We start from the raw sequence: 25,874 nt of genomic DNA on the forward strand, positions 1-25,874 counted from the left end.
CACCCCGGGGGCCGCCAGCCCAGCCCTCATCATAACCCTTGCGGTTGTAATGACACAGGAGAAGAACCTTGCCTTTGACCCTTGGCAGGTACCGTGGGGAATAGAAACTCACGCTTTCACTCTGCCTTTTGCCTTTTTAGATTCTGCAAGTTAACATCTCGACACCCTCTCCCTATCTCTAACTACACGCCCTCACGCAATCAGTGATGTGTGTTTCCTTCCAGTATGTTTTTTCCGTGAAGCTTTCTTCACGTGGCCGTAACCATAGTATATGTTCGGTTGTGAATCCTGCTATGGTTTGTTTTTTGTTTTTTTTTTTTTTTCACTTGACATTATTTTATATGCCTTTGATCATGTAGGGGGACGTGGTCCTCCCATGCGTGCCTTTTCTGGGGTCATTATTCAAGTTCACATGCCACTCACACAAGGCACACGGTTCAAAGAACCTGGCTTCTGAGACGGTGCTGGAGTCTTTTGATGCATAATGTACCTTATTTCACGTGATTGTTTATCTGAGGTTCTCATTATGGAAATAAATAAATATCCTCTATGCTAATCAGGACCACGATTTGCATTTATATTGTGCTTTTCATTCGAGGGTCTTAAGTTGTTTTACAATAATGAACTACCCCTCCATGAGCACAGTGGTAGGTGTGTGCATGCACATGAATGGGCTTGGCTATGTGCAGATATTTATTTAATAACTACCAGGCCGTAACTGCGGGAGTTCACGTAGCCACACTTTAATGGGGTGCAGGAAAGTAAGTGGAGACTCTTCAGCTGTCGGGCAAACATTTATTTAGTTCAGACGCTGGGCTGGAGGGTCAACAAACTCCCTTCTGTGTGGCCGCCAGGAAGTGGGCGTGATTCCTTTACGGGGCTTCCTCCTGCGGGAGCGAGTTTCTAAGGTAAGTCCGGAACCCGGGCGTTGAGCTCCCGGGCTGAAAACCCATCTTGGAAACGCCCCCTGGGATGGATCCGGTCCGGGCCATCCAAGAAATAAAGGCAACGGATCTCACCCATTTTCGCCTCTTGGGAGGCAAACAGGGGCTAGTTATGAATTTCCAAACGTATATCGGGTGGGAAATTCTCAGACTTGAACTGCAAGGTCAGGTTGCTTATTTCTTTTTTTTTTTTTTTTTTTTTTTTATTTTTTTTTTTTTTAACATTTATTTATTTTTGGGACAGAGAGAGACAGAGCATGAACGGGGGAGGGGCAGAGAGAGAGGGAGACACAGAATCGGAAACAGGCTCCAGGCTCCGAGCCATCAGCCCAGAGCCCGACGCGGGGCTCGAACTCACGGACCGCGAGATCGTGACCTGGCTGAAGTCGGACGCTTAACCGACTGCGCCACCCAGGTGCCCCACAGGTTGCTTATTTCGAAGCTGGTTCATGAGAAGCGGCTTGGGCGAGGCTCCAGGGCGAGGGGCCGTCCTTCCTGGCGCCTCAGGTGACTTCAGAGCGAGGTAGCAGCCTGCGGGGAACGCCACCTGCGCCTCTGGAAAGCCCCAGTGGTCCTCACGCCGGCGACAGGCTGCTCCGAGGGGGCTTCCGGGCGGGGCGGGGGTCTGCCTGCCTGGCCTGATCCAGTGCGGGGGTCCAGGGCCTGGGTCCTCTGTGTAAACGGCGGATACAGCGGCGGTGCAGAAGGAGCCCAGAGAATCCCAGGGCCCCTGGGACAGGGAGAGAGCTGGCTTTAATTAGAGCTGAGAGACGGGAACTAAGTCAGCAGGGGATGACATCTTAATGAGGTTTAATGAAGCTGTCTGCTGATGGGGACAGCTGTCACCCAGAGCTGTATTCCAGCCAAGCCACTCTGTGACGGAGGAAACTCGAGGAAAGGCACAGTTCGAACGGTGCCGAGGAGGGCGGGGTGGTCTGACGCAGAGCCGGGATTCTTCTCCCACATCCTGACGCCTCTTGATTCGAGCACCTCGACCACGAGGGATCCCCGCTGCCGGGCCCTGTTTGAACAGCGGCCCATGTGTCACACTTCCCTGCCGTGCGGAGCTAAGGCGTGCCCCTTCAAAGGCCTCGAGGATTTTGCAGGAGACGTCTTAGAATTCCGCCATCAGACACGGGAAATGCGGGAGGGGGCTCGCATGTGCAGGCTGAAAGGGGTTCATGGGTCCTTTCTCTTCCCGGGCCTCCGTTTCCCCATCCGTCCACTGGAGATAATGTGACCTCCCTCCCTCAGAGAGCTGCTGGGGGGCCTGCTGTGGGGTCAGCACGTCTGAGAGAGCTCAGCTTTCCCTCAGCTGCTCTGTATACTAGCCGGGTGGCCTTGGGCAGGGGGGAGCCTTCAGTTTTCCTGGCTGGAAATTGAGAAACCGACCTCACAGTGGGATTGGCGGAGTTCCCGGAGAAGCACAGGAAGCTCTCGGGCAGAGTGAGTTCTCCGAACTAAGGTTGGCTTAGTGAGATCACATAACATGAGCCTCGGAGGAGGTGCTCAGTAAAGGTTATCTCTCTTCCTCGTTGCTTTCTTTACTTCTGCAGTAAAGAGAGTGCGGTGGTTCCAAGAGATCCCCGTGTAGGGAAGGTGCTTCCAGCCTTCATGTGGCCCAACAGCCTGTCTGCACCCTCCGCCCCAGGACCTTTGCACATGCCAGCCTGAGAGCTGTTGCCTCTCTGGGCTGTCTCTTATCCTGTTCTGGGCTGGGCGTGGGGGCAGGTAGCTTGGGGAGCTGAGTGGCCAGTCGAAGCCGAGATTTGTGGCCAATGTCATCAGTTTCGCGGATATCAGAGAGGGAGGGGTGGCCACGGGGAAGCAGGTGACCCACCCTCGACTTCAAATTATGTTGCATATCGATGGCAGCTGATCTCAGATGTCTGTCACGACTGGCTTGCCCACATCTGGAAGTTCGGGGTCAGGAGCTCTGAGCACCTGTTTGTCAATCCTTAGCTGGCCTCACACAGCTCCCCTGAGGTGCCCAGACACCTGCTAGACGCTTTTCTCTATAGGCTTCTAGAAGGTCTCTCTGGTCGAGCTGGGAAAGGAGGCCAGGTCCTTCTACCTCTGGCTCAATGCTCTTTCTTACTTCCAAGAAGCCCCTTGGAGAACCCTTGGCTCTCCTGCCCTCCCTGGCTGACCCACAGGAATCTTCTTCCGGTCAGGTCTCTCCAAAATGCCAATCGAAGGTTGGTATCTTTCTTTCTTTCCCTGCCCACTTTCCCCTGACCCGGTCATGACTTTGCCATCCTGCGTCCAGGTCACAACAGGCCTACGGTGTTTTCTGAGGTGGCAGCTTTTCCCACAATCCCGCTATACATGAAAACAGTGGACTTCCCATGGGGCCCTCCTGGGCATAAGGCCACCTTGGTTCTCTGGGTGGGGGAGGGGAGTGTGCAAAGACATCCAAGGCATAGCCACTCTGCCCGAACAGTGGTGCACAAGGAAGGAGGATGAATGGTCCCCAGTAGTTTATGCTAGATGCCAAATGAGTGATTAAGAGGCAGCAAAGACCCTGTGGAGTGAAATACGGGTTCCAATCCTGCCTCGGCCATTCATTAGCTGTGCAGCTTGGAGCAACCAAGGCCCTGAAGCTGTCTGGGCCGCTGTCACCTGAAAACTGGGACGGTAGTAACCGCTTTGCAGGATCCTTCTAAGCATGAGACAGAGGTGATGGAGGTAAAGGAGGCTGGTGCACGGTCACCGTGGTGGTTGGGGGTGTTGGCACCAAGGGGGGCACCAAGGGGGGCTCCTCTCACTCGCCAGCTGAGCTGGTTGGGGGTGAGTCCGCCACTCCTCTGGGCATTCACGTGTGAACGCGGGGACCCCAGAGCACCCGGCCCCTGGCCCTAAAAGGACAGAACTACCGAGAGGGGGCTTTTAAGCCCAGGAGGGTTTGTGGATGGGTGGGACCCGGGAAAAGGTCAGGGGGCACACAGCTCTGGGGGTGTTCTGGGGCTGCACCTGACAAGGGCCCGGGGACCCTTTGGTGCCCTACAAGTGGCCTTCTCAGATGCTGTACGACCTGCCCGAGAGGGAAGCAAGTCCAGCCGTGGGGCTGGAAGGCCAAACCCCCTTCTCCGCCGAATTCTTGGGGAGCTTCTTCCTTCTGGGTGACGCTCCGGTCTGGAACGGTCGGCGCAAATGACAAAACGAACACTCCGAGAATTCCAGACGGGACCCCGCCATTGCAAAAGCACACAGCAGAGAACCCTTTGGGACCCCACGAATTGTCTTCGTGTTGCTGCCGCCACTTATGTTTTGCCGGGGTTTACACGGTGCTTCCGTGCAGGTGTCTCCTGTGGCCATCGGGAACACGTTGCTGTCTCAACCTGTGGCCGCGGTCACGTCACAGATGAGCGGGTCCTGAGGGAGGACAGCAGGCGTGAAGGGCACCCACATCAGGTCAAGAAGCAGGACCGGATCCCCCGAAGCCTCTGATGCAGCCCCAGCCACGACGCAGCCTCAGCCACGACGCCTGCCCCAAGGGCACCCACACCGATGGCGTTCGAGCGTCCTCTACGCGTCCCTCGCGCGTCTGGCTTCTTTCGCCCCACGCTGGTTGCCATAGTGTGGGCTTTCCCAGCCTCGGCACTGTTGGCCTTGGGGGCCGGGTAATTCTTTGTTGTTGGAGGCGAGGACCGTATTGTGCGTGGTTGGATGTTGAGCAGGAACCCTGGCCTCCACCAGCCACGTGGAAGGTAGGACTCCTTCCCACGTGGTGGCAGCTCATGATGTCTCTGACACAGCCAGGTGTCCTCTGGGGGCCAAAAGTGCCCCTGATTGAGAACGACTGCTATGGAGTAGTCTACAGAATGAATACATCACAACTTTTTTATACACCTTATAACGGCCACTGGGATTGTTTCCGGTACTTGGCTACTAGGAACTGAGATGCTGTGAGCGTTCTCAGACGGGTCTTTGTAGGACACAGGCACTCACTTCTGTTGGGTGGGCAGGAGGGAACTGTTGGGTTATCAGGTAGGCGTGTGTTTACCTTTAATAGACGCTGCTAAAGGGGGTTCCACAGTGGCTGTACCAGTCTGTACCTCCCACCAAGTGCATCTGCGTTCTGGTTGCTCCGCATTCTCACCAGTAGCATTGAGTTTTTATTTTGCATTTCTCAGACGTTAAGCCACTGGAAATATGGATCTTAGCCACTTGGACATCCTCTTAATGAAGTGCCTGTTCAGGTCTCTTGCTCATCCTTCCATAGGATTGTCTGCCTTTTTTTTCTTATTGATTTGTAGCAGCTCTTTATATATGATGGGTAAAAGCCCTTTGTCAGATACTTGCATTGCAAAAAATCTTCTCTCAGTCTACGGACTCAAATTTTTTAGAGCTAGAGGCGATCTGTGCTCCCCCAAGCTGGTGCACTTGACTATTGTTACTTGTTTGATTATCCCTTTTCCAAAACAATACACTTCATAAGGGCAAAGGCTATGTCTCTGCTTTGTTCGGCTTAGAACTCCCAACACAGGGCTTGGTGCAGAGTCCGTGCAAGATATTTGTGGAGTGAAAGAATGGGTGAAACTCCCATCTGAATGATTCTTGCAGCCTAAGGCTTCCAGGTACTTTGGCAATTGTTGACTCCCAGGCAACCCTCGGTAAAAAGCGCAGAGACCCAGACACGGGCGTGCTTCTCCGCTCCCCCCCACCCCCCAAGTAACAGCCAGCTCCTTCCTGAGTCTGTCTGTCTTTCCTTGGCCAGCTGGAAGTCTGCCCACCTGCACTTGCCCTGAGGGAGGCGGAGGCCTCTCCTGGAGAAGTCACATTTTAATTAACTTCCCCTGCAGTCACCAGAGAGGCCAGATCATTTTCATAAACACATGAGAAGCCAGAGCTTTGTCTGCAGCTCGGAGTGAGTCTTGCGGAAGGAGTTCAAAGCAAACCGCCCAGCAGAGGCCCCCGTGCACTTGCCTGGAACTCAGAACTCCATCCCTCGCGAGGGAGGTGGGACCTGGGATTTGAGATGGGAAAGAAGAGGGAGAACCTCGTGCAGACGAGAACTGAGAAGAGTCTCCGAGGAGGCATTTCCTTCCTTCCGTCTTTCCTTCCCTCATTCATTCACCCCTATTTACTAGTATCTCTGCCGTGCTGGGCACAGGGAAAAAGAGGAGTGAGGAGAAGGGGGGTCGGGGAGGGGCAGAGGCGCAATCTTGGCACCTTCGGCTCAGTTTTGCTGTGAACATAAAATTGCTTTAAAAACTAAGGTCTATTAAAAAAAAAAAAAACTAAAAAAAAATTAACCTTAAAATAAAGACGGAGAGACTTTCCACCAGGGGGAGACCGACATCGAACCGATGGCCGTGCAATTAACGACTTGATTACACTGCTGTGTAATTCTAATGGCTTTCCTGAGACATAATTCACATACCATGCAATTCACCCAAATAAAGCCTACGGTGCAACGGCTTTCAGCCCGTTCACAGACTTGTGCAATCGTCACCGCAGTCCATTTTAGGACACCTCGTAGCCATCACCCCTCCCGGCCGTAAGCAACCATTTACTCCGCTTTTCCTCCTCAAATTCGCTATTCGAGACGTTTCACGTAAATGGAATCGTGCAGTATGCGGTCCTGTGTGACTGATTCTTTCCCTGAGCGTCATGCTGGCGAGGCCCATCGGTGCCATCGAGGTACCACTGCGCAAGTTTGTAAGTGCCCTGTAGGTAGAGCTTGGGGCCCTGAGATGCCATCTAACAAAGAAAGTTGTCCGGACTGAAGGCAACCTGGGAGGGCTTCCCAGAGGAAGTGGCTTTTAATCTCGGGCATTTACTGAGAGCACCTGCTCTGAGCCACCAGGAAAAGGAAGGCAATGAAAGCCAGACTGGCTCGTTGATATTCGTTTAACTGGTGGATCTGGGTGTGGGCTGGAGACAGACAGCTTGGGTTCGAATCCCAAATTGGCCACTTCCGGCCGTGGGGACTCGGGCAAAACTGTTTGGCCTCTCAGTGCCTCAGCTGCCTCAGCTGAGAAATGGGGACAGTGATGGGTCCTGCCTGAGAGAAGCACAGGGACAACCAAATATCGTATCTGGAACACAGTCCGAACTCAGCACGGGCTCACTGAACGTTCTAAGGGCCTTACCGGCCAGGACCTCTGACCTCAGGCAGCTGCTACTTGAAAGAGAGGCCGTGTAATCTTTTTTTTTCCTTTTTAAGCTTATTTATTTTTGACAGAGAGAGAGCACGAGCAGGGGAGGAACGGAGAGAGGGGGGCAGAGGATCCGAAGCGGGCTCCGTGCTGACGGCAGAGATCCTGATTCAGGGCTCGAACTCGTGACCTGTGAGATCATGACCTGAGCCGAAGGCAGATGCTTAACCGACTGAGCCACCTAGGCGCCCCGAGAGGGGGCCGTGTAATCTAATGGTTAAGAGCTCCGGCCGGAGGCCAAACACTCCAGCCTGTGAAACCCAGCCCATCCCGTAGGAGCCGTGGGTCACGAGCACCTCTCTCGGTGTCCTGTCTATAGGATGGGGGAGTCACGTGGTTGGTAATAGACCGATTTTGTTCCTACGACCCCCTTCTCGCGGGGCAAGGAGTTCACCCGGAGAGTGAGGAGAGCTGGCCGGCCACCGGGAAGGTCATGGTGGGCCTTGTTACCATATCCCCACCTGCAGGCGAGGACTCAAGGAGCATTGACGTCCTCACGGGCTCCGGTGAGGATGATACAAGCCGTCTTTGGTAGGAATGAAGAGTCAGGTAGGAAAGATGGCCCCTCCTTGAACAGGGGCCTCCAGGTGAATGTCTGTGAACCACGCCTTCCCGTGTGTCCCCTTGGGCCACTCAGCGCTGGGCTGGCAGGGCCAGGCTGGACCCCCAGGGACTGCTGCGCGCCCCTCCCCTCACACAAACGCACCTCCTCTTTCAAGGCCTCGGGGGTTCTCCTGACCCGGCTCACTTGTCCCCTATCACGAGCACACCGGGCAGGCTTTCCCGGTTGTGTCTCGATGCCCAGTGCCCCCGGCGCTCACCTCGCGCCGGAGGTGACGGCAGAGGGCTACGTCATCCTTACCCTAGTGGCCCTGAAGGTCACCCACGGGGCCTGCGGCCAAGTGAGCATCTGATTGACTCCTGTGGCTGAACTTGTCGTGATGCGGGTGGTCTGCGATTTCGCTCCTCACCTTGGCTTTCTCTCTGTCCCCACACAGGCTGAACTTGGGAAGCCCCGAGAAAGAAGTTACACTCTGCCTGGAATCGATTTCAGTTACGGGCTCTACGTCCGCGGGCTGGATGGAGGGGTCCCCGAAGGTGAGCAGGCGTACTTTGGAGCCCCGGGGGGGGGGGGCATGAGCTCTCAACCTAGGCGGCTGGCCGCGCTCCAGGGAAGGAGCCAGAGAGTCCCGGGGCCTGCCCCGCATCGTGATTCTGGTGGAAAACCGCAGTCTGGGCTTGGCCGAGACGGGGAGGTCCAGGCAGGGTCCGGGTCTAATGTGTCAGGGAAACAGCATGGGCCCCAGCCGGGGTGGAACCTGGTGCTCTGCCCCGTTTGAGCTTCGAGCACAGAATGGGCTCAGGACCAACCCTCTGACGGCCCCAAGGAGGTGAAGCCAGGCAAACCCGGCTTGGCAAAGGATGCTCTGGTGCCCTCCGGAATCTCTGGGAATCCTGACCCCTCCCTTTCCAGAAGGCCACACAGGGCCGTCACACAGCAGGCCCCGGGTTAATGGGAGGCACACACGCCCCAGTTTCTTCTCGGTCAGGTGCCGCGGCCTGACCGCCGCACCACCGTTCCGTCCCTCCCTGCCCTCAGCCCTTGGACACTGGAGTGTGTTTAGGCAGCAGCCCACGTGCCCCCACGAGCTGACCCGGAACTACATTGCCATGAATCGCGGGGCGGTGAAAGCCGGCCTGGTGACCGCTCGGGAGAATTTCCTCTACCGCCAGCTCAACGACATCCGCATCAGTGACCAGGATGACCGGCACGTCCAGAAGGAAATGCCCTCCCTCCCTCCAAACATGACGTTTGGGGTCGTGGCACGGTAAGTGGCCGGGACACCAGGCTCGATCCCTCACCGGGGGGCCGGAGGGCACTCAGAGGTGACTGAACTGGGGAACCGTGTGCAGCATGGCCTTTGACTCCAGGAAGGTGGGGGGAGCGCTCCAGGCCTGGGCGATCGGTGTAGCTCACAAACCTTGGTCACGGTGATTGGGTCAGCAGCAGACATGCAACCCACGTTCCAACTCTGGGATGCGTGACACTCTCTAAAAGTAGAATGCGGGGGCGCCTGGGTGGCTCGGTCGGTTAAGCGTCCAAGTCTTGATTTCGGCTCGGGTCACGATCTCCCCATCATGAGTTAGAGCCCTGCATCGGGCTCCGTGCACATTGAGGAGGCGGCTCGGGAATCTCTCTCTCAATCTGTGTCTCTCTCAAAATAAATAAGTAAACGTTAGGGAAAAAAAAGTAGTGGGGCACCTGGGGAGCTCAGTCGGTTAAGCATCCGACGTCTGCTCAGGTCGTGATCTCACGGTCGGTGAGTTCGAGCCCCGCGTCGGGCTCTGTGCTGACAGCTCGGAGCCTGGAACCTGCTTTGGATTCTGTGTCTCTGCCTCTCTCTGCCCCTCCCCCGCTCGTGCTCCGTCTCTGTCTCTGTCTCTCTCTCAAAAAATAAACATTAAAAAAATTAAAAAATAAATTTTAAAAAGTAGAACGTGGTTGCACGTAATCAAATCTCAACTCAAACCGGCTCGATATTTTTTTAAGTGGAATTTATTGGCTTACATGATTGAAAAGCTCAGGCACAGCTTCAGGCACAGCTGGATCTAGGTCACCAAGGGATGTTATCAGTATTGGGTATGTCTCGCCATGTCTTGGCTGTGCTTCCCAATCTTGGCTTTGTTCTCTGACAAGCTTCTGCCTCGTGTAGCTAAATGACCAGGAACAGTTCCATCCTCAGGGGGAAGGGCACAGAAGCTACGGCAGCCTTCAGATTAAGATTCCTTGGTCCAACTTTAGAGCCTTGCCGATCCCTGAATCAGCCACTGTGAGCAGGGATTGTGAAGCACACTGATTGGCCAGTTCTGGGTCACATGTCTGCCTCTGAACCAATTGCGGAGACCAGGAGATTCTGATGCCCTGATTGGCCAGGCCTGATCCCCTGTCCCTTCTTGGGCGGGGTAGGTGTTTGGGCTCAGTCTCCACCATCCACATGGGGCTGGTGGTGGAAAGGATGTAGAAATCAAGGCTCTGACCCCGGAAGGAGAACAGAACACAACAGTAGGCGAAACGGCAGATGTTCAATGCACCAGGGCTTCCTAACCCATGATGTGTCACAGCACAAAAAAATCACTAGTGTTTGTGCCTCGCACTGTGCAAATAAACAGAAGCGCCCATAGCTAGCAACAAGTGGCCTGGGGCCGCCAAGCCCCAGCCAGATGCCCGTGACCGAGAAGCCAATATCTTGGTCCATCTATGTGGCAGTGCCACCGACAATCTGTCCCCAGCCTCTTTCCCACCTTCCTCCCACTGTTCCTGGGTAGGTGACTTCCTCTGGCTCTCCCACCATACTTTATTGTTCTTCTTCTTATCTTTTTTTCAACGTTTATTTATTTTTGGGACAGAGAGAGACAGAGCATGAACGGGCGAGGGGCAGAGAGAGAGGGAGACACAGAATCGGAAACAGGCTCCAGGCTCTGAGCCGTCAGCCCAGAGCCCGACGCGGGGCTCGAACTCACGGACCGCGAGATCGTGACCTGGCTGAAGTCGGACGCTTAACCGACTGCGCCACCCAGGCGCCCTGTTATTATTATTATTATTGGCGATGGTTCCTTCTTTTTTTTTTTATTTTTTCTAATTATTTTCTATTGTGGTAAGATTTACTGGTTTTTTTTTGAAGTTTTTGTTTATTTATTTTGAGAGAGAGAGAACGAGTATGAGTGGCAGGGGGTGGGGGGGGGGAGCAGTGAGAGAGGGAGAGAGAGAATCCCAAGCAGGAACCACGCTTCCAGGGAGGGGCCTCATGCGGGGCTCGAACTCACAAACCGTGAGAGCACGACCTGCGCGAAAATCAAGAGTCAGATGCTTAGCCGACTGAGCCACCGAGGCGCCCCCCAGATTTGCCATTTTTAAATGTACAGTTCAGTGGCCTTAAGCACATTCACACTGCTGTGCAACCCACAGCACCATGCATCTCCAGAAGCCTTTCTTCATCCCGGACTGGAACTCGGGCCCCATTTGGTACCTCTCTGTTCCTCCCTTCCCTCAGCTCTTTGTAACCACCATTCTGCTTTCCGTCTCTACGATTGTTGACTTCTGTAGACACCGCATCTAAGCGGAATCGTGCCAAATTTGCTCTTTTGTTTCTGGCTTGTTTCACTTACCGTAATGTCCTCGAGGTTCATCCACGTTGTAGCGGTGTCCGAATCTCCTTCCTTTTCAGGGCCGAATGACATTCCACTGTGTGGATGTGCCGCGTTTCGTTTCTCCGTTTATCCGTCGATGGGCATTCGGATGGTGTCCACCTTCTGGCTATCGTGAATAGTGCCGCCGTGAACATGGGTGTGCAAATACCCGTGTGCGTCCCTGCTTTCAGTTCTCTTGGGTATCTACCCATGGGTGTACTTGCTGAGTCACGCGGGATTCCAAGTCTAGTGTTTTGAGGACGTGCCATCGTGTTTTCCGCAGCGGGAGCTGCCATACTTTTGTATGCCTTCCCCCGCCTGTTCTCGCCACCCTACCTAGTAAAACCTACTCATTCTCCGGAGTTCAGCTCAGCGTCATCTCTGCGGTAAAGCTCTCCCACCTCCCATGGTCTCAGCTGTACACGTCTCTCTCACAGGAAATGCGTTTCTATTTGCCAGCCCTCCAAACGTGGAACGTGACCGTACAGACACATTGGAAAATCATTTCTGGTCCAGTTTAACGGTCGTTGGCACACCCCCCTTCCCCCCCCCCTTTGAAATAATGCCCTAGGGGCGCCTGGGTGGCTCAGTCGGTTAAGCGTCCGACTTCAGCTCAGGTCACGATCTCGCTGTTCGTGAGTTCGAGCCCCGCGTCGGGCTCTGTGCTGATGGCTCAGAGCCTGGGGTCTGTTTCAGATTCTGTGTCTCCCTCTCTCTCTCTCTGCCCCTCCCCCGTTCATGCTCTGTCTCTCTCTGTCCCAAAAATTAATGAACGTTAAAAAAAAATTAAAAAAAAATAGTAATAATGCCCTAAAGTCAGTCCCTCCAAGGCAAGGTTTCCCAAGGCCGCGTGGAGTACAGAGGGACAGAGACTCCCACTGTGTGCCAGACCGCTAGACTAGTCCGGGCCGGTCACCAGTGTCCCCAAGACGGCATGGTGTCTGGGAGCAGCCGTCAGCCTAGGGCTCTCGTTCCAGCGTGGTCCCCGACAGTTTTCCCTCCAAGGCTTCTGTTTCCTGACCTGTGAATGGGATGTTAGAGCGGTAACGCGGCCAGCTGGGATTCTCAGGTTATGTTTGGCCTCTGTGTCGGTTTCCTTTCCTTGTCTTGGAAGGGCCTGTGCGGGGAGGCGTGTGGGGTTACTTGCCCAGCTTAGGCAGGGAGAAATTAGCCGATCTCGCTAAGCTGGGTTCTCAACCTGAAGTGCTTATATCTAAACACAAAATTTTAGAAGACGTAGGACATTAGCCATCACCTGGTTCAAAGCCATGATTTAAAAGAAGAAAGCAGGGGCACCTGGCTGGTTCAGTGGGTGGAGTCTGTGACTCTGGATCTTGGGGTCCTAAGTTCGAGCCCTACGTTGGGTATAGAGCTTACTTTATAAAACTAGGAAATAAAATAAATAAGACAAGGAAGCAGACGTTCAGAGCGGTCAAGACACCTTCCCAAGGTCACACAGCAAGTTGGGACCAGACAAGAGTCAGCTCTAGGGCCAGGTGGGCGGACTCCCCGTCCAGTGCTCTTTCTTGCACACTTGCCTCCTTGGGACTGAGGTACAGCGCAAATGCCCACGGTTCCCGGTCCTGGGGCTGCGTTGTTCCACGTACAATGGAAAAGCTGAAGTCAGCTGGGCTCAGAAAGGACATCCATTATCATCTGGCTTTCAATATAAAATCTTAAATTGCTATAAAACCGAGTGGCTACAATGCGAGGGTAAGGACGTGATGAAGTGCCAGCTATATCCTCTGTGATGGTAAATGGGCTTTGCATATGCAAATTGAATGGATTTTAAAATGGTATTTAATGACAATTTTCGTAGCAGACGTTAACATTAATTGCACAAAAATGAAAATGCTGCATTAGGTTGCTGTTAGCAGCAAATATCGTGGCCATAAAGCTTTATCTTTATCAACAGCAGCCCTCTCTCATGTGTCAGGGCGGCCCAGCAAATTGCAAGCAAAAGGGCTTTTACGGAACAAAAATATCCCCCAAAGCAGGCCCAAATCAGCATCAATTTTGCTTTATTTCTTCGTAAATGGAGGTTAAATGGCCGCCGGAAAGGCTTTTACTGAGCTGCTCAGCGAGCGTCCAGAAGCCCTCAACCTCGCAACGTAAGTAGAAGCAGCAGTTAAGACGCGATCGCCCCTCTCCGTAATGGGGCTATTACTTTAAAGTTATGGGGCCGAGGCCCCTTTCCTAATGATCACCTTTTACAAGCCTCAATTGTATTTATTTCTTTACTTTAAAAGCATGTTTAAAAAAGTAGCAAACAAATCTGATTACACACGACTACCCGAGGAGTTGTTGGGGGCGATTTGGTCCAATAAATAAATAAACAAATGAGTGCCGTTTACTCACAACTACAGATATGTTAAAAAATAATAATAACAAAATACACAGAAAAGCCACTCGAAGCTCGGGACGCTCCCGAGCGTGTGACCGCCGTGTGAGATAAAACTCTGACCCCAGCTCTTCTCCCTGTCCCCCGGATGTCAAATCTCTTACCCTTTGATGTATTTCACGATGGACGGGATGACGGAGTCCGTCCGTCCTTCCACTTGGCTGATTTGGTTTGCAATTCACACTGCTTTGTCACAGATGGTCACTAAATTGGAAAGGTGCAATTCAGTCCACGAGTTGGTGTGGCTAAAAGAAAGTGGAGGCCCCAAGCCATGATGGGGAGACGGTGCCCGTGTGGCCATGCGGTCACGAGCGGGGAGCCACGGCCAAGTCAGCCCACAGAGATGTTTGGCCCATCCAGTGACGAAAACTGTGAATGAGTTGCCACGTTTATTAAAAAAAAAAAAACTTTTTTTTTTTAATGTTTATTTTACTTTTGAGAGGAGAGAACCAGCCGGGGTGGGTCAGAGAAAGTGGGGGACAGAGGATCTGAAGCGGGCTCCACACTGACCACAGAGAGCCCGATGTGGGGCTTGAACCCACAAACCGCGGGATCATGTCCTGAGCCGAGGTCAGACACTTAACCGACTGAGCCACCCGGGCGCCCCCATGAGGTGCCACATTTAAAAAGCCAGGAGATTTCATAAAAACAACAACAACAACAACAACAAAAACCTGGATTTCCCGCTTCACCTAAAAAGCCAGAAGCCCAGGGACGCCTGAGTGGCTCAGTCAGTTAAGCGTCTGACTCTGGATTTCGACTCCAGTCATGATCTCGCGGTTTGTGAGATCGAGCCCCGCATCGGGGTCTGTGCTAATGGCTCGGAGCCTGGAGCCTGCTTCGGATTCTCTGTTTCCCTCTCTCTCTCTCTCTGCCCCTCCCCCACACTGTCTCCCCCTCTCTCTCTCTCTCTCTCTCTCAGTGAATAAAGTGAAAGATTGGATGCCCTGCACCCAGGGTCTGCGCTCAGGCACCAGGGGCTGGAGCTGAGAGGCAGTGCCCCTTTCGGACAGGTTCCCCCCGCCCCCAGCCTGGCTTCTCCCATCTTTGCCATTTGTCTGGTCCTGGTGGGCACTGAGTTTGCAGCTGCTGGTGTCCACTGGTCGTCCTGATCCCTCAGCTAACTGCTGCCTCTCTTTGTCCCCTGATGAAGGTCGGGGCCACCACGAACAGAAGCCGCTCTGCGCTGAGCGTACGAGGCAAGCATTTTGTGTGTGTGATCGCTGATGCTAATCTCAGTCCTACGAGGCAGGTACCGTGCCTCCGCCTGACATCTGCTTCACGGTCCAGGAAAGGGGGCGCGCAGGCCCCGCTGCTGGCTGCACGGTGGCAAAGCTGGACTTGTTCCCCGTCCGGCTGGCCGGCTTTGAGGACCGCACCTCTAGGATCGGGCAGCTGGAGACAGCCCGTGCCTTACCGCTCTGTTGTTTCGCTGTCAAATCTCAGACTTCAGGTCAGGGAAGGATTTTAAATTCTTATTACCCGCGTGTAGGGCCGTAACACGAATCTCCAAGCATGCTGCGACCCAGGGTCCATAAACAGCTATGTCTGGAGGCCAGAAATGTAACTATTAAGGAAGCACTTAATTATTGATGCATTTTAACAAGTGTTTGCAAATGCTCCCATGCCCTTGGCACATCTTAATTGTTACTGCTCCTAATTGGTCCAGCGTTGTCGATTATGATGAGTCAGGGACTGGCGGGGAGGGGGGAAGCAGCAAGAGCGGGGCAGCAGCTGGCGCTCCCGGAAGGTTCTGGGCGCCCGGAGCCCCCCACCGTCCTGCCTGGGAGCTCACGCCATACACAAGGCAAGGCTGCTATGGGGGGGGGGGGGACCCATCACTCAGTCAGTAAGCAAACGGCCACCGCGTGTCTGGGTATGACACGCGCCAGATGAAGGGTAGGTAGCCCGTGAGCCAGTAATGCCCCGAACCAATAATGGCAACTAGGCTTTATTGTTATAACGACGTGTCAGGCGTTGTGCTGAGCGCCTCCGATGCACCCCGTCCTTAAATAACTCTGAAGAGCTCAGTGAGTGCCACGTTGGGACTCCTACCTGCCCATCTTGCAGAAGAAGAGACAGAGGGTCAGAGAGGTGAAGTGATCTGCCCCTGGCTGCGCTGCACTCGTGACGGTGACCGTGGCAGTGAGCTGCTTGCCTCACAAACACAGGGTGGAGGTGATACGTTTAGTTTTTTTCTGCACCCGAGGGGGGCTGAGACAGAATGTGTATGTACACTATACAGAGAGAGTACGGCCGTCCCGTCTGGATTTTTCTTAAAGCCTTAAAGTTAATCTGAACACGGTGAGCTTCCCCTTTGATGCGCCCTCCCCTTCCCCTTGCCCTTCCCCTTTACTGGCTCCCCACTTCCTGATAGACGAACTCCTTGAGGGGGCACCGGGAAGGTTCACTACACTAGATGCTCCAAGCCTGCTGTGCTCACCTCGGTATCCCTGGTGCTGACCACAGTGCCCTTGCTGAAGGGGCCCTCGGGAAATCCTCGCCAAATGAACGCACGAGCGAGTGGCCACGTTGGAATCTGAGTGGGAAGCCGGCAGCAACGTGCGACTTTTGTAGGATACTTGCCTCATCCGCCAATTAGGCTAGTCTAGACCCCCCCCCCCCCATCCTGGTGCTGAGCGCGTTTAGACCATGGAGCAATGAGAAACACAAGAAAGGTGGGAAATGGTACCAGCCCACCCTCTGTCTGTGCTGCTGCTTGCCCAGCTATCAGATGCGTCATCAGCCTGACATTGACAAATGCGAAGGATGGAGGAAATTTTACAGGCTGTTAAAAAATGTTTGCTGCCTGACAGGTTTTTTGAATCTTTCTGCCAAGCTGATTTATTTTACAAATTTACAATGGGCCCATCAATCACTCCGGGTTATTTTGTTTCTCCCAGAGCTGACGGCCAAAATCCAAGCCGCCCACCCGAACTCCTATAAAATGGTAATAAGCCCCTTCCCAGACGACCGTCCCGGGGTGGCAAGACAGGTTCCCAGTGGGGAGACCTGCTCCAGATTTATGGGTGGCCCAAAGCCCGGCTGAATGAGATGGGGCTGACCACAAGGGGGAGCGTGTGGGTCTCGCAAAGACCCCCCCCCCCCACCTCCACCCCAAGACTGAACCTGAAATGCACTTCCGGCCGACCGACCCAGGGGCTCCGTGGCTCAGTGCGCGGGCCTGCTCCCCGCGCCGGCAGTCACCAGTTCTCTGCTCTCCCGGACACTCCGCTCCTGGAGGCCAGGGACAATGTCAGTTTTGTCCACTGCTACATCATCAAAGCCAGGCACAGAGTAGGTCCTCAGGAAGTGCTTGTTGAGGAAAACTACGGTTCAGGGCCTTTGCAGGCTCTGAGGCAGAGTAATTGAAAGTGAACTCACAGCACACTTGAGACCAGAGAGGGGATGGGAAAGCCAGAGCCCTGTGTCATTTAACAGACTCTGCTGTGTTCCCCTGTGGTTGATGTTAAGGCTCAGGACTGTGGTCACGCTGTCTCAAAGAGTGAATATGTCCCGTGGCCTCATTAACAGAGGTAGCAAGTCCCGAACAAGGGAGGCTACCTTCCTACTCTATCCTGCCGCTCACGTCACACTTGTGCCATCAAGTTAAAAAGTGGGAGGCATCGTACATTCAGGGAAGGTCCGCAAGTAGGAAAGTGTCCAGAGGCGGCAGGATGGTGGGTGGGATGAGGGACAGAAACCACCGTGTACAAAGGTGATGAAAAATGAGGACAGTGGAGGGGCTTTTTTCCTCAGAGACTTGAGAGAGCAAAACGAGGCCCGGTGTGTGTTTGGAGAGCGGTACGGGTGGCTGACGTCACGGAGCCCTCGCTGAATGGCTGGCTGGCACGTCATCTCACGAAATGCTTACGACTCTATCAAGCAGGGACCATTATCCCCACTTTACAGACGAGGAGACTGAGGCTCGGAGGGTCACTTGCCCGAGGCCACACGGCCAGTTGGTGACAGAGCCAGGATCTGAGCCACGCCTCCTGCCCCACGGCCTGCGCAATTCCAGCAGACAGAGCCAGGCCCCGAGTGAGGAGATCGTTTCTCATCCTGAGCGTCATCCACGAGGCCGCCCGCGTCCCAGCGAGCCCTGGCCGCAGACGCCGACGAGCACTTCCCGGGGACCCGGCTCCCCACAGAGTAACTCAGGATGTCCTCACTGCAGCGCAGGAGGAAACTGAGGCAGGCAGAGGTTATGTCCTTTCGCGAGAGGTCACAGGTGGAGTTGGAGGCACGGGGATTCGGGTCCGGACCCTCACGCTTAGCTTAGATGGAGGGGTTGGCTACCCCAGATGGCTGCCAGGCCGGAGCCTGGGACACCCCAAACTGTGTCCGACCAGGTTCCCCCCTCCTCAGGGACAGCCTGCTTCCGTGCACCTGACCTGGAGGACAGGCCCAGGCAGGGAGATGGGGCTGGGAGGACGTGGTGGGGGAGGGCCCATCCTCTCTCCCTTCCTCTCTGGGACCCCTGCCTGGCTGCTCGTGCTATAACCTCTCCCACCTCCCCAAACTCCCTCTCACTCCTCCCTCCAAGGCGGCTTTGTTGCCGGAGCCGCGAATGAGACATTTTTCATGCTTTGCCTTTTTTTCCCTCTCCGATCTCCTGCGGCCCAGACAGAGATTTATTCCCGGCCCGAGGCTCCCGGCATTCGGAGCAGGGAGGGCTCAGGGAGGCGCTGATGGGCCCATAATGGATAGGGCCGCGCTCCCCTGGGGCCTGGCCCTCCCGAACCCCATCCATCAGGAGCGGCTTGGTGCCAGGGTCAGCGCTAACGAGGCCGCAGGCCGCTCCCCCTCGGGGCCTCCCCAGCTCACCGCTCCCGCTTTTGATTTTTCCAGAGCCGGGCCGCGCCTGCCGGCATCGGTGGGCAAAGCGTGAGAGTGGGCCCGGCGCCCGTCCTCCGCGGCCCCAGTCTTGACACCGTCGGAGGGCTTGCTGGGCTGCGGCTGGCCCTGCCCCTCCGTGACACGGTGGCCCCTGTGACATGGGGCACAGAGGAGCTGCTCCCCGCTGGGAGCCAGCCACCAATCCCTGGTGTGGCAGGGAGAGCCAGGCTTCAAGCCTGACTCGTCACCGTGCAGGACCCCCAAACAGAAGAATTCAGAGTGGGGGCGCCTGGGTGCTTCAGGCAGTTAAGCGTCCGACTTCGGCTCAGGTCACGATCTCGTGGTTCACGAGTTCAAGCCCCGCATCGGGCTCTGTGCTGACAGCCCGGAGCCCGGAGCCTGCTTCGGATTCTGTGTCTCCCTCTCTCTGTGTCCCTCCCCTGCTCTCACTCTGTCTCTGTCTCTTAAAAATAAATAAAACACTTTTAAAAATTAAAATAGAAAAGAAGAAGAATTCAGAGGAAGCATGTCCCTGAATACGTTGCGCCCAGGGGCCAACTCGGTTCTCTTCCCTTTGGGGACCAGGTGGAGGCAGCCATTCAAGCCAGAAACCTGGGCGCCCGCATTAGGTTCGATTAATAATACCAGCTTCCGTTTCCTTAGCTCCTCCGGGGCCAGGCATGGGGACCGGCGCTCTATGCACCGCCCTTTACGTGACCTTCACCATGACCCGTTCGTAGTAGCATGCTCTCTACGGTTGGGGAAACTGAGCCGCGGACACACGTACCCGTGATCCCGTGGCCGGAAAGCGGGACTTGACCTCAAAGGTCCCATCTGCTACTTCTGTCCCGTACTGCGTGTTCACGCAGCGCCAGGCCGTGCCGGCACCACGTGGGGTGTTTGGGACACAGAGAGGAAGCGGGACACAAAGCAACACACAGCGATGCGTGCGCGTTGCTTCTGGCGGGCAGAGGAGGGCGGGAGAGGGCCCCGGGGGACTTTGGGCCCTGCCTGGCTCTGCTCATCGCTGTATCCCCAGGGCCTAGCACAGGCCTGGCACATAGTAGGTGCTCGGTAAGTGCTTGTTCCTGTACTGCGTGGCTGGATTGCGACCCATCCCCGACTTGGAAACAGGCCAATGCTTGAATGAGCAAGTCTTTTCCTAGGTGTGGATTGGCTGGGCACGGACCTTCGGTTACCAGTGTCCTGTAACAAATCCCCACAAGCCTGGTGGCTTAAAACAACAGAAACGTCTTCTCTCCTAAGGTGGAGCCCAGAAATCCGAAATCGAGGTGTCATGGGGCCCCATTCCCTCCGAAGGGTCTGGGTGCTAGCCTCTGCCAGCTTCTGGTGGCCCCAGGCGCTCCTGGGCTTGTGGCCGCACCTTCCAGTCTCTGCTCTGTGACCACATGGCCTCTTCTCAGGGCGTCTGTGTCTCTCCTCTTTGGTCTCCAGTAACGACACGTGTCACCGGGTTTAGGGCTCCCCCAAATAATCCAGGGTGATCTGACCTTAAGATCCCAAAGCTAGTTACATCTGCAGAGGCTCCTTTCCCCAAACAGGTCACATTCATGGGTTCTGGGGCTTAGAACGAGGACGTATCTTTGGAGGGGGCCACTTTTCACCCCCCTGTAATCATCAAGGCGCTTTACCGCCAAGTCAGAAAGCCCTGCATTTTAGTCACCGCAGGGTTTTGAGGAAATTGCCTTTATTATTTTTGTTTAATTGATTTATTTTGAGAGAGAGAGAGAGAGAGAGTGCCAGGGAGGGGAGGGACAGAGGCAGAGGGAGAGAGAGAGTTCCCAAGCAGGCTCCGCACGGTCAGTGTGGAGCCTGGCGTGGGGCTCGAACTCACAAACCGTGAGATCATGACCTGAGCCGAAACCAGGAGTCGGCTGCTCGGCCAACGAGGCGCCCCTAGGAGGCAACTGCCTTTAGAGTTACCGCCTGGGGATTTGTGCTGCTGGAGTCTTGTTACGTGTGTCCCATCATGTTTTTGTGGAAAACGAGACAGTAGTTTGCGATCAAAGGTTTTAATCAGAGAAAAGACGAGAGGTATCGATGCCTCCCAGAGGAGCAAATGTTTCGCCCCTCCTCTCTGCGTTTCTGTGTTTATTAGGAAACTCTCCAAAAACACAGCAAAGTTCAGAAGTTTCATAACCAACTCCATGAACCCGCCGCTCAGATTCAGCAAACTTAACCGCCTGGCCGTGTTTGCACCTGAGGCTTTTAAAAAAATTATCGTTACAGAAATAAACTAGAACTCGGGGCGCCTGGGGGGCTCAGTCGGTTGAGCGTCCGGCTTCGGCTCGGGTCACGATCTCGCAGTCCGGGAGTTCGAGCCCCGCGTCGGGCTCTGGGCTGATGGCTCGGAGCCTGGAGCCTGCTTCGGATTCTGTGTCTCCCTCTCTCTCTGCTCCTTCCCTACTCATGCTCTGTCTCTCTCTTTCAAAAATAAATATTTAAACTATTGTTTTAAAAATAATAAAATAGAACAAATGCAGCTTGAAGCCCCATCTCACCCCTCCCTCACCCCACGCCCTTCCCTCCGTTCCCAGAGGACCATCCCGAGGTTGGAAGAGGCATGCTTTCCATCCAGATTTCCCCAATCTTTCCTACACCGTTCGAGGTCCATAAGTAACGCAGGTGAGTTCGCGTGGCTTCAAACCACATAAATCACGTTGCGTGGCGACTTGCTTTTTTCACCCCGCGCCTTTGCAAATGTCGCCCTGGTCCGCTGGGTGGGTGTGTCCGTCCTCCATCGCCGGACATTGGGGGGGGCTCCTCGCTTCCCGGGTGCGAGATTCCTCCGGGTCACATTCACGGGCGGAGCGGCTGGGCTCCAGGGCGACCCTCCTCGGCTTACACCAGACGCCGGTGCTCTCTCTGCCTCCCTCACTGCCCCCCACCCCCACGGGACAGGGACGCCCTGCCTGCTACTCACTGTGTCCCCAGACGCCAGGACCCCTGCACGGCAGGCTCCTGAGTGGTCCAGAAGGCATGTCGTCCCCTGTCCTGTCCACTGGCTTCTCTGAGCCTTTTCCCCCCAGAGGGGCTCAAGCCACAGCCCCTCTGCACAGGTGCAGGTGCCCAGGAGGGGAGCTCCCCAGTTTCGGGTGCAGGCCCCCAAGGTTGAGGGAAGCTTCCAGCCAGGCTCCTCCGCCCATCCTGCGGCCGCCGCCACCTCTGGGCGCCTGTGTGGGGAAACTGCTAATTGACTTCACCCTTGTGAAAAATGTTAACAAATTGCAAATGACCTCTTAGACAAATTTAGAAGCCAGAAGTCTGCTGCTAACTGGGCCTCCCTCCTCTGTCATTAGCTTTTATGTTGGATCCACAAACAATTAAAAAATAACCACAAGCCCAGAGGTCCTCTTCTCTAATTAGCTCTAAGAGTCCTGCCAGAGAGAGAGAGAGCTGCGCCTCAATTACCGCCCTTCCTCCCGGCTAGTTAGAAAAGACAGGCCCTCGGGCCAAGGGGCGACAATTAAGAACGAGGCGGCTGTGGGGGTGAGGAGGGAAGTGGGCATCGCGGTGTGCCCTTGGGGCCCACGCCTCCCGGCCAGCTCCTCCGTCCTACCCTACGCTGCTGCGGCCGGTGGCCCCAGGTTGGAGGGTCCTCTGCCCGGGAAAGGCTCAGAGCTGTAACCCCCAGAGGGGACCGGGGACCACACGAGCCAGGATCACCCGTGGGGCGGGGTAAAATGCAGATGCCTGGGCCCCCGTCCTGGTGGGTCAGAATGTCTGACAGCGGGACTCAGGCATCTGTACTTTGTTGCTGACGTTTATTTATTTATTGTTAGAGAGAGAGAGCACGCACACAGGAGGGGCAGAGAGAGAGAGAGAGAGAGAGAGAGAGAGAATGAATCTGGAGCAGAGCCCGATGCGGGGCTCGAACTCACAAACCGTGAGATCGTGACCTGAGCCGAGATCAAGAGTGGGACGCTTAACCGGCTGAGCCCCCCAGACGCCCCCATGGGCATCTGTACTTTGAATAAACTCCCTGGGTGATTCTTACTGGCCTTCAAGATTCAGGGTCTGTGTCCTCAATGGGACTGAAACGCGCTCTGTGACACACACGGCCGGACTTCCGTGGGCCCGGGCACTCTGGCCTTCGTGAGCCCCTTCCTCCACACAAAAAAGTGTTATAATAATTAAAACTATGCTACGGCTGTGCTGATTTGAAAAGAAATTAAAACACGTTCGTGGGTCCCTAACAGTGTCCCAGGGCCTCGGCTCCAGGCCTCCTGGCCCAGGGGACAGCTTGGCCCTGCCTTTTCCCTCGGGCCCGTCCAAAGCCTTCCTCCTCCGAGGGAGTTTCCTCTCGTCCCCCACCCCTTCCGGGGGAGCAGAGATGAAGGCAGGGAGGAGCATGGAGAGCCAGCCTCCGAGTCCGAAGTCTCCACCCTCAACACAAGGTTCTCCTGCTCCTGGGTGGAGGGGTCTGACCACATCACCTAGGATCTCTGTGGGCCTCCCTTTCTCCGTCTGCGAGTGGGGTCCACACCCCGTCCTCCCGGGTCAGAAGACACGGTGTGAGGTCATCAGTAGAGAGTTCTTTGAGCTCTTGGGAAGAGAGCTGCCAGGCATTGTTATTCAGGAGGCACAGGGCGGGGCTACGGTGTCACCCGCCTGCAGAGGCCTGGCAGGTCCTGGGAAGCCTCACTGGGTGAGGCAGTAGGGAGTGGTAGGGTCTGTGTCAAACTGGAGCACCCACCTGGTCTAAGGGCAGCGGGCTACTGATACGTGGGAGTGTGGGCCCAGCATTGCCATTACCGGACAATCTAATGCCTCATTCAGGAAGGCCAGGCGTTTGGATTAAAAACAACAACCACATGGGGCGCCTGGGTGGCGCAGTCGGTTAAGCGTCCGACTTCAGCCAGGTCACGATCTCGCGGTCCGTGAGTTCGAGCCCCGCGTCGGGCTCTGGGCTGATGGCTCAGAGCCTGGAGCCTGTTTCCGATTCTGTGTCTCCCTCTCTCTCTGCCCCTCCCCCGTTCATGCTCTGTCTCTCTCTGTCCCAAAAATAAATAAACGTTGAAAAAAAAAAATTTAAAAAAAAAAATAAATAAAAACAACAACCACAGGGGCGCCTGGGTGGCTCAGTCGGTTAAGCGTCCGACTTCGGCTCACGTCACGATCTCACGGTCCGTGAGTTCGAGCCCCGCGTCGGGCTCTGCGCTGACGGCTCAGAGCCTGGAGCCTGTTTCAGATTCTGTGTCTCCCTCTCTCTCTCTGACCCTCCCCCATCGTGCTCTGTCTCTCTCTGTCTCAAAAATAAAGAAACATTAAAAAAAAATTACACTTTAAAAAAAAACAACCACAACTCTTTTTTAAAAATGTTTGTGCATTTTTTGAGAGACAGAGCATGAGCAGGGGAAGGACAGAGAGAGAGGGAGACAGAGAGCATCCCAAGCAGGCTCCGCACTGCCCGGGCAGAGCTGGATGCAGGGCTCAGAACCCACGAACCGCGAGATCATGACCTGAGCTGAGACCGCGGGTCTGATGCTTAACCAACTGAGCCACCCAGGTGCCCCTGTCAACCGGTTCACCAGTGAAACGGGGAGTGACATAATCCCCGTTCCTGTCTCTGGTGAGGTTCTTATAACGATGACGCAGAGCGGTCCCTGGCACGAGGTGCAGCGTGGGAGGGAGGGGTCATGGCTCTCAAGACCGCAGGAGGGATCCGGGGCGATGGGCTGTTTTCTATCTTGCCTGGGTGGTGGGTACGTGAGCCTCTACGTGTGATGAGATGGCATAGAAACATACACAAAAGAGCAGGAATAAATGCGGGGAATCTGAATAGGGTGGGTGCACAGTCTCCATGTCAACATCCTGGGTGTGATTTCCTTCTTCTGTTTTGCAAGACGTTACCATTGAGGGAACTGGGTAAGGGGTACATGTGATCTCTGTTTTATTTCTTACAACTGCTTATGGACCCACAACCGTCTCGATAACGTTTTTAATTAAGGGAAAAAAAAGCAAAAAAGGGGCGCCTGGGTGGCTCAGTCGGTTGAGCGTCCGACTCTTGATTTCAGCTCAGGTCATCATCTCCCGGTTCGTGAGTTCGAGTGCCCCATCGGGCTCTGAGCTGACAGCGCAGAGCCTGCTTGGGATTCTCTCTCTCGTTCTCTCTCTGCCCTCCCCCACTCTCTCTCTCTCTCTCAAAATAAATAAATAAACATTTAAAAAAAAAAAACTTACAAAGCCAAAAAAGGGATCCAGCCGTGGCTTTGGTACCGTGTCGGCCAAGTTAGCCAGAATCGCTCGTTCGAACAAACAGCGATACAACCGTAGGCGCAGTGAGGCGCTCAGTAGACGGTCACTGAAGTCACTCGGCCGTCAGACCCGAGCCCATTCAGGAAGCCTCGGGTACGGAGGAGAAAGGAAGGCACCCCAGCCCAGAAGCGTGCCGCCGGGCCCTGTCTGAGAGCGCAAGCCCCCAGCTGGGGCTCCTTAGACGGTGTCACCGGCCGCGTCCCTGGTGGCTTCGGTCTTGACTCAGAGCCTCTGACAGAAGCCCAGCCCCGCAGCCTTTTCCCGCCTCCCAAAGCAGACCTTGCCGCCCGTCCCCCAGCCGCGGCCCGTCCCGGAGGCCCCTGTCTACTCCTTGCGCCCTCGAGGCCGTGCGGGTACCAGTGCCCGCGCCCGCCCCGCCCCCCGGGGGCAGCAGACGCTGGCATATTAGAGATGGGTTTTAATTTCATTGTAACAAAATAGCTGTCTCCACTGGAGGAAGCATCAAGCGCCAAAGAAGGACCGGTTTTGAGCCGAATCACGTTGAACAGACCTCCGTGCTGTCATTGATTTTCCAGGAAGAAAAAAATTGCCTCTGGCTACTAAACCGAATTAGTAGTCACTGATGACCAATTATTTCAGCCCGCTGTGAACGGAGAGCCGGTACTAAAATCCGGTTTGTCAGACCCAAGGCTCCCTTCTCAAACACCTTTCAACAAATGTGTACCTGAAGAGTCCCTCAGAAGGTTCCTGCAGCTTCCTCTCTTCCGCCAAGTTCTCCGGCTGCACAAAGTTTTAATGAGCAGCAAAAATGAAGGTGGGCTGCCTTGAAAGGGGCCCCCTAATCCGCAGAGCGCTCTTTGGCAGAGAGGAGCCGAGCTGGCAAATCTCGGCTGTCAGCCCCCCATCCCCCCGCACGCACAAAGTGTCAGCCTAATGTTTGCAAATGATAATTTCCATTTCCCTTGCTCGTCCCTGGTGCCTTCATCCGAGATCAACCCCTGGTCTGGAGTATCAATCGCGGAGCCGCAGAGATAGATCGGGTTGAACTAATTTGAAGTTTCTCGCAGGCCCACCCCGAGCCGGGCTGACTGCGTTTCA

General features: G+C 55.0%; 1 protein-coding gene across 1 annotated transcript in view; it reads left to right on the plus strand.

Moving 5' to 3' along the window:
• CFAP77 (cilia and flagella associated protein 77) overlaps window positions 1-25,874 on the plus strand; it is a 128,359-nt gene that overhangs the window by 62,033 nt on the left and 40,452 nt on the right. Inside the window, exons 2-3 of the mRNA XM_030292724.1 lie at window positions 8,107-8,206; window positions 8,709-8,937. Of these exons, the coding sequence (XP_030148584.1) occupies window positions 8,107-8,206; window positions 8,709-8,937 (329 nt within the window). The remainder of the gene's footprint in view (window positions 1-8,106; window positions 8,207-8,708; window positions 8,938-25,874) is intronic.

This window comes from Lynx canadensis, chromosome D4 (assembly GCF_007474595.2).
Source record: "Lynx canadensis isolate LIC74 chromosome D4, mLynCan4.pri.v2, whole genome shotgun sequence".
NCBI classification, from domain to species: domain Eukaryota; kingdom Metazoa; phylum Chordata; class Mammalia; order Carnivora; family Felidae; genus Lynx; species Lynx canadensis.